We start from the raw sequence: 8,867 nt of genomic DNA on the forward strand, positions 1-8,867 counted from the left end.
TTTCGATGTATTGATAAATAATGCACTTATTGGCCGAATATGTAAGAAATTGATGTATCGAGTACGAACACGGAAAAAGTGTTCTACATAATATGGAAGCGTTTCCTGGACTAAGGCGCCACTCGCCCTAAAATGTTTTTGCACATAAATCTGCACTTACGGAGCATCACAGTGATTTAGATGCGTATCATTCACTTTTTCTACAAGTGTTTGTTTATAGATTGTTCTCCATTGAGAGATAAATGAATTGCCGAATAGGATGACTGCGCTAGAAAAATGTTCCTCAAATTTGACGTCTTGGATTTTAAGGCCGACTAAGCGTCCGGCCCTAAGTGTTTTTTGCAAATAAATCGAGTAAATCTCATCCGATTTTCTAGTTTTTGTTCATTTGAGAGATAATTGAATGCCAATTAGAATGGTGGAAAAAAGTTTCAAATTTGGGCCGTTTGGACTAAGGCCGCCACTCGGCCCTAAATGTTTTTTGCACATAAATCGACTAAATCTCATCCGATTTTTCTAGTTTTTGTTTCATTTGAGAGATAATTGAATGCCGAATAGAAATGATGGCGAAAAAAGTTTCAAATTTGCTCTCTTGGACTAAGGCCGCTACTCGCCTAAGTGTTTTTTGCAAATAAATCGAGTAAATCTCATCCGATTTTTCTAGTTTTGTTTCATTTGAGAGATAATTGAATGCCAATTAGAATGGTGGAAAAAAAGTTTCAAATTTGGGCCTTGACTAAGGCGCTACTCGGCCTTAAGTGTTTTTTCACATAAATCGAGTAAATCTCAACCGATTTTGCTAGTTTTTGTTTCATTTGAGAGGTAATTGAATACAATGGAAAGTTGGCAAAAATTTGGATTTCTAAATAATGTCGTAAATTGTTGGTTTTATTTGAGAGGTACTTTGTACGGGCTTTCGTAATTGCGCTATGCGCAATTTAAAAAATAAACACTTTCAGTAAATTTGAGCATGCCCAACTTGACTTGCATTTTGGTAACAGACGCATTAGAGGGTTGTAGACGTATTTAGGGGCCGGGCGTATACGGCTACGTTCGTATTATGGTTACGACGAGCCCATGCCCAAATAGATTTACAGTCCAAACATTTATATGGTGGCCATGACCCCCACCACTCTATATCGTGATAGTAAATTTTGACGCGAATTTCGTGATTTTTTTTTGAAAGGTATTAACGAATGTAAGGCGTCAGTACTATTTCCGGTTTCCTAACAAAATGGCTGCCAACGGCCATATTGGATTTTAGTAAAATTGAAATATCTTTTGGAAAATGGTGCTAAAAGAGTTTCTGGTAACAGAGAAGTAATTGGTTATGTGTGTGGGGATTGAGACATCCCATATGTGGACATCTATATATAACTATATACAGCTATATTTAGCTATATACAGGCATATATAGTAATTTTCAGCTATATAAAAGCATATTTATCTGTAAAGTCATCATTTATAGGAATTATCATATCATATAGGAATTTATCAAATTTGACTTCGTACGGGGCTGTCGACATTGCTTCTGACAATTTCTATATGCCTGATAACAAGGCAAAGAATGGGTAATGCAAGTGATTTTAGGGCTCACGGCTTTTCAGCAGAAAAGAGAATGAAGTGAGAGAGATGATGAGTTTCACATAAAAGGCTTTTGATACGAATTGGTGTTTCGTACGGGTGGTGTTGGTATGTTTTTTTTAAATAAAATTAGGAAAGGTTTTGCAATTGTAGAGAATTTATTATTGTCTCCGAAATAGACCCTGCTTCATTTGCATATTTTACGCCAGTCTCAGTCTCAAACTGAACACCGACACACTACAGCAATTTTTATTTACATAGAGAACATAATGCTGGAGCAAAATTTAAAATTGAATTTTCTTGGTTTTATATCTCACTTTTAACTTTATAGTTTACCACAAAACAAACAGAATGGACGGCATGGATATGCTCAGCATTGGCGTTGGGCATTGCGGTTGGTGCATTTACGGTCAACCGTCTGTGGCATAAAGTTGGTACGAAAAAATGCATTCTGCTGAGTTGCAGTTTAATGGCAATATCATCCATTTACCTTATGATTGGGTAAGCATGAAAGAAATTTCGTTTGTTTGGTTTTTTATTCAAATTCCAGTCTTTTATGCACCAAAAACGCTCTTCTAATGTTTTATGCATTTTTTTCAAAATAAAATAAAAATAGTTTCAACTGTTGGGGACTATTTATCGCCCGTTTCGTTTGTGGATTAGCAAATGGTGCAATACGATGCTTAATTCCGATTTATATTTACGATATTGTATCGGATGCACAACGGAAAAGAATGGATTTTTTGCTGCAAGCACAATTTGCTTTCGGAGTGCTAATCGTATTTATTTCAGGTAACAATAAAAAAAAAACGAAGAAACTTATTGGGGCGTTAAATAATGAAAATTCAACACAGTGTAACACGAGAAATATTTTTTTTTCTGATTTATTCCGCGCAAGTTTTACAATTTTTGTGAATGAATTTTGAATTTACAGAAATCGAATTATTTTCTCCATTGAATTATTCACTCACATAATCGACAGTGCGAGAGCATAATAATTGAAATAACATAAATTTCAGATTTTTATTTCATTAATTCAATCAATTTCGAAATTAAATGCCATCAACGTTATTAGCAGCAATCGACAAAATCATTCACTGACAGAAAGACAGAAAAAAATAATTTTAAATTGAAAATGCAATATTGTGCGGATGGTGCAAAATTAAAGTCAAACGATGCGTGTGCAAGTGGCAATACATAGATCCAATGGAATGGAAATTTAGTTCAGCCACTTGAAATGTGCTGCGCAGAAAATATACACTTGCGTGTGTGCAGGTCGTCAATCGTTTATTTCAATAAATTTGATGAATTTTGGTGGATCTTAGCATGTTAAATTATAATACTCGAGAGAAAAATGAAGGGATGCGTTTTCGTGTGTATAATAGATAGCTGTAGCTACTTTACCAAAACAGTGGGATTTCTATCTGTCATGAATATACATAATTACCATTGAAGGACCAGGTATTTTGCATGGTCTTTTTCTTTCTTTGTTAAAATGACTTGTTCAAATCTCTAGGAAGATCATTGCAAATTCCTATACTTCAGAATCCCTGTCGAATTTCCACTAGAATTTCATTAAAACAAGGCATCAGAACAGTCGGAGCGTTTGCTGCGACTTAGCCCCGTACGACCTGTAATCCTATTTCGTCCGTAACCATAATACGAACGTAGCCGTAATACGCCCGGACCCCTAAATACGTCTACAACCCTCTAATGCGTCTGTTACCAAAATGCAAGTCAAGTTGGGCATGCTCAAATTTACTGAAAGTGTTTATTTTTTAAATTGCGCATAGCGCAATTACGAAAGCCCGTACAAAGTACCTCTCAAATAAAACCAACAATTTACGACATTATTTTAGAAATCCAAAATTTTTTGCCAACTTTCCATTGGGTATTCAATTACCTCTCAAATGAAACAAAAACTAGCAAAATCGGTTGAGATTTACTCGATTTATGTGCAAAAAACACTTAGGGCCGAGTAGCGGCCTTAGTCCAAGGGCCCAAATTTGAAACTTTTTTTCCACCATTCTAATTGGCATTCAATTATCTCTCAAATGAAACAAAAACTAGAAAAATCGGATGAGATTTACTCGATTTATTTGCAAAAAACACTTAGGGCCGAGTAGCGGCCTTAGTCCAAGAGAGCAAATTTGAAACTTTTTTCGCCATCATTCTATTCGGCATTCAATTATCTCTCAAATGAAACAAAAACTAGAAAAATCGGATGAGATTTAGTCGATTTATGTGCAAAAAACATTTAGGGCCGAGTGGCGGCCTTAGTCCAACGGCCCAAATTTGAAACTTTTTTTCCACCATTCTAATTGGCATTCAATTATCTCTCAAATGAAACAAAAACTAGAAAAATCGGATGAGATTTACTCGATTTATTTGCAAAAAACACTTAGGGCCGAGTAGCGGCCTTAGTCCAAGAGAGCAAATTTGAAACTTTTTTCGCCATCATTCTATTCGGCATTCAATTATCTCTCAAATGAAACAAAAACTAGAAAAATCGGATGAGATTTAGTCGATTTATGTGCAAAAAACATTTAGGGCCGAGTGGCGGCCTTAGTCCAACGGCCCAAATTTGAAACTTTTTTTCCACCATTCTAATTGGCATTCAATTATCTCTCAAATGAAACAAAAACTAGAAAAATCGGATGAGATTTACTCGATTTATTTGCAAAAAACACTTAGGGCCGAGTAGCCGCCTTAGTCCAAGAGAGCAAATTTGAAACTTTTTTCGCCATCATTCTATTCGGCATTCAATTATCTCTCAAATGAAACAAAAACTAGAAAAATCGGATGAGATTTACTCGATTTATGTGCAAAAAACACTTAGGGCCGAGTAGCGGCCTTAGTCCAAGAGAGCAAATTTGAAACTTTTTTCGCCACGTTCTTTTCGGTATTCAATTACCTTTGGGCCCTCCCAACAAGCCCGCGTTGCATCTTACCCAAAAACAATGTTCAGCAACTTTGTTCTACTCGTCAATACCTTTCATTTGATATATCACAAGCAGCTATTGCGTGCGTATTTCGGTAGATATCGTCGAAAGACTGAAAAACACCTATAGGGCCCTAGCTCTGGAAGGGCCGACCCTACCATATCCATTTTCGAACTTGACCTTACTTTTGTCGATACCAATCGGGGAAAAAAAGAATTTTCGAAAAAAGGTTGTGATTTACTCAAGCTAGAGGGGTCACGGACAGACGGACAGACGGACATTTTTTTTATTGCGGATTCGTTATCTATGAACATAGACAAATGCTTTGCCCTTACCGTCTGCTTCCAATTCAACATGTTACAAACGGCATATTAATCTTATAAGCCCCCAGTACTTCGTACGGGGCTAAAAATATGGTCGTCGAAAGTTACCACTTCTCGGGAGCTATAGTTCAATTTGCAATGTTTGTCCATGGGGGAATAGGTGTTTGTCTGTTCAAATCAGAGAAATGATAACAGTGAGTTGCCGTCATTTTCCCTGATTCAAATTTTTCTCTCATTAAATGAGCTGACACCCGAAACGAAAATACGAAAACCATTGCCATTTGATAGACCGTCGCCTCCCTACTGACCGTTAAAAGTCAATGGCCTAGCAACCGAAATTTCTGCTTTTCTGCTCCAGTTGCAGTGACAGATATGGCTTTCAAATGACATAAAATTTGATAATATTTGTAACCACAACTGGTTTTGAACGGCCATAAAAATCCGAAGTCGAAGAGCAGCAAGATGCTTGAAAGCCACTGCCTATTGATAATAATAAACACAATAATATTCATGGACGGTCTAACAAACGGGGATAGTTGTCGTATTTAAAAAAAAATAACTTTGCCCTGCGACGTTAGCGCGAGAGGTGACGTATTTCTATTTAATCCATTAAATCCATTTAATACCATTTAATCCAGAAGTGAGTCACCCCTCGGTATTGGACTCCTTTGTATACTATCTCTCAGACACCCATCTATTACTTACAAAAAAAGAATCACGAAAATCGGTTCACGCCGTTTTCTCGGATTTTTGAAACACTAACTGTCAGTTGCATGGTAGAAAGCTGTCACGAAATCACCTATTAAATCGCCGATTGATTCAGAGAATCATGGGAATCTCGAGCATAATTTTTAAGAAAATAAAGTCTTAGAATAATTGGGAAAATCTTAGACAATATGTCAGAGATTAGTCTACCTGAAAATTTCTGGCATTTTCCATTCAAAGGTGACAGGATTTTCCTAATAAATTCATCGACTGCCTGCGTGTGTTGAAACCAGAAATCGTTTTAAATCAAACATTTTTCTTGTGAATCAGAAACATGTTACAAGGTTTTCCAGAGCCATTCAGTCAAACGATTTCTAAATAAGATTTCATCACCGCAAAAGTTATGTTCCCAAGCTCTACTCGTTATTTTAACGATTGACCTCCTGCATTGCGCTTTATCAGCTCCATAATATTTTTAATGACAATGCACGATAGCTTAATAATTTGATTTATTGAAATGTATTCCCGTTCAACGAGCAAATAAAATAGAATCGTCCATAATTGGCATGTATTGCATTGAACAAAAACTTCTTCTTTTTTCTTCTTCTGTGCTTCACATTTCATATCAATGCCAAACTTTTTCACAGAAAAGAAAGGAAGAAAAAAAAAAACTTCCAACCTGATAAAATTGAGTAAACAAGTGAAAAACTTAATCTTTTTCGAAAAACGAGAGAACGAACAAAACAAAAACTGTGTTCATTTGATTGAAACATTGCTATATATGTATCGCACAGAGGCGCCGCCAACATTATTATATAATAACATGAGTCAATTGGTTGTAAGAACTTTTATCACAAGCATTTAATAACTTTTTGTTCGGGCGTTTTATTTGCCAACGAAGAATATAATTCAAATTCGAATGAAAAACTATTTTCCGTTAAAGTTTATGACTCAAGTGAATTCAACTAACATAAATTTGACAGGGGAAAAAGAATATAATTTTCCCTTCACCATTCAAGCAGCGTATGTGCTTGGACTGCATCGTATAAAGGAATCTTTCTTTAAAAGATGATTTATGATTTTGTTTGAAATTGCTCCTTTTTTTTAATATATCACTTTCGGGTATGGGGTGAAACGCTCTGGGTAACGCTTACAAAAATATCACCCCCCCCAAAAAAAAAACTGTAATGGTACATTATTCAACATTTCTCATCTTTTGCCTTTCTCTCCATTTTTGCAGAGTACACTGAAAACTCATATATTCCAAATATTGTGGCAACAACCGTGTCGTTAATATTTATGATCAGTTTTGGTTTTTTGCCAGAGTCACCCAGATTTTTGTGTTTCAAAAGGGAAACAAATTCAGCCCGAGAAATTGTCGCTAAATTCAAGAATGTCGATGCCGATATTGAAGAAACTCTACGTATATGGAGTCAACGTGAGCAGATTATCGATACAAATCCGGTTAAGATACTGTTCGATGGTACGCTACAACTGAAACAGGTGGTCACATTATTCGGTTTGGTAATATTCGAACAACTTATCGGTGCAATATCGGCCCTATTCTATATGCACAAAATACTGAACTTAACACGTACGACCATGAATTTTCTCCAACCCAGCCACCAGAACATGTTATCACATCAAACTTTTCATTTTAAATTTTCACAGATGGCGAATTCACTCCGGAAATGACGGCGATTTTATGTTGTGCAATATTTACCGCCGGCATTGCCTTTCCGAACATTTGCAGCTATCTTGGCAAAACGAAAACAGTATTAGTATGGTCGAGCACCTGCATGGCTATGAGTCTGGGAGCATTAGGCATTTATTGTCATTTGCTGGGAACATTGGGCAAAATCGACGATTACAAAGTGGCACCGCTGGCACTATTGGGACTTTTCTATTTTTGCTTTGCCATCGGACCGCACAGCTTTACATGGCAATATGTACAAGAAACGATACCTGTTGAACATTTCTTTAATATCAGGAATTTACTTGTTGCTGTTAGTTGGATCGTTATATTTGCGATAACGAGAGCGTTGCCACGCTTAATTGATGTAATTGGTGTCGGTTGGCTGTTCTGGTATATGTCTTTGATGTGCTTATTTTTAACAATATTTTCTGCTGTTATTGTGCCAGAACATAAAAAGTTACCGGAAGAGAAAAAGTTGGTGTATGCGGGTGAAAGCAGTGAGGGTGATGTTTGAACGTTTTGCACACCAGACGATTACACACAAAAAAGACTGAATTCAATTCTGAGAAACATTTTCGGTACAAAATAGTTTGTCGTTTGCAATTTATCACGTTCGAACTTTAATCCAGAGTGTTTTGTAGTATTTAATTATAATCATTTTAATTTAATTATATTTAGGCTTTCTAAGTTCATCATAAGAAGAGAAGAAAAAAAATCGTCGAATCGGATACGATAAGTAGAATGTGTACTAATTAGGTAAACAAAATAAAACATTTTAAGACAGCCTGGTGTTTGTTTGTCTTCTCTTTTTTTTGAATGCAGTACTGCTTCAGCTGAAGCTGCCGTGGTAAATTTATAAAAAACAAGGCATCAGAACAGTCGGAGCGTTTGCTGCGACTTAGCCCCGTACAGCCCGTAATCCTATTTCGTCCGCAACCATAATACGTCCGTAGCCGTAATACACCCGGAACCCTAATACGTCTACAACCCTCTAATGCGTCTGTTACCAAAATGCAAGTCAAGTTGGGCATGGTCAAATTTACTGAAAGTGTTCATTTTTAAAATTGCGCATAGCGCAATTACGAAAGCCCGTACGAAGTACCTCTCAAATAAAACCAACAATTTACGATATTATTTTCTATTGGGTATTCAATTATCTCTCAAATGAAACCAAAACTAGCAAAATCGGATGAGATTTACTCGATTTATGTGCAAAAAACACTTAGGGCCCAATAGCGGCCTTAGTCCAAGGGCCCAAATTTGAAACTTTTTTCGCCACGTTCTTTTCGGTATTCAATTACCTTCCATAAAAAACTAAATCTAGTAAAATCGGATGAGATTTACTCGATTTATGTGCAAAAAACACTTAGGGCCGAGTAACGACCTTTGAGCCCTCCCAACAAGCCCGCGTTGCATCTTACCCAAAAACAATGTTCAGCAACTTTGTTCTACTCGTCAACACCTTTCATTTGATATATCACAAGCAGCTATTGCGTGCGTATTTCGGTAGATATCGTCGAAAGACTGAAAAACACCTATAGGGCCCTAGCTCTGGAGGTGCCGACCCTACCATGCCCATTTTCGAACTTGACCTTACTTTTGTCGATACCAATCGGA

General features: G+C 36.6%; 1 protein-coding gene across 1 annotated transcript; it reads left to right on the forward strand.

The window, feature by feature from the left end:
- The first annotated feature begins 1,872 nt into the window (after nt 1–1,872).
- On the forward strand, nt 1,873–7,938 carry LOC119069361 (facilitated trehalose transporter Tret1-like). The gene is made up of 4 exons (XM_037173434.1): nt 1,873–2,085; nt 2,201–2,376; nt 6,795–7,148; nt 7,226–7,938. The coding sequence occupies exons 1-4, from the start codon at nt 2,054–2,056 to the stop codon at nt 7,762–7,764; spliced, it is 1,101 nt and encodes a 366-aa protein (XP_037029329.1). The 5' UTR covers nt 1,873–2,053; the 3' UTR covers nt 7,765–7,938.
- The last annotated feature ends 929 nt before the right edge of the window (nt 7,939–8,867 follow it).

Source organism: Bradysia coprophila (genome assembly GCF_014529535.1).
Source record: "Bradysia coprophila strain Holo2 chromosome X unlocalized genomic scaffold, BU_Bcop_v1 contig_26, whole genome shotgun sequence".
Lineage (NCBI taxonomy): Eukaryota > Metazoa > Arthropoda > Insecta > Diptera > Sciaridae > Bradysia > Bradysia coprophila.

Bases quoted from the DNA above. Each gene is read 5' to 3' on its own strand.
- LOC119069361 (XM_037173434.1), top strand. From the start codon at position 2,054: ATGGCAATATCATCCATTTACCTTATGATTGG. The intron at 2,377-6,794 runs GTAACAATAAAA...CCATTTTTGCAG, and splicing joins GCTAATCGTATTTATTTCAG to AGTACACTGAAAACTCATAT. The intron at 7,149-7,225 runs GTACGACCATGA...AAATTTTCACAG, and splicing joins CAAAATACTGAACTTAACAC to ATGGCGAATTCACTCCGGAA.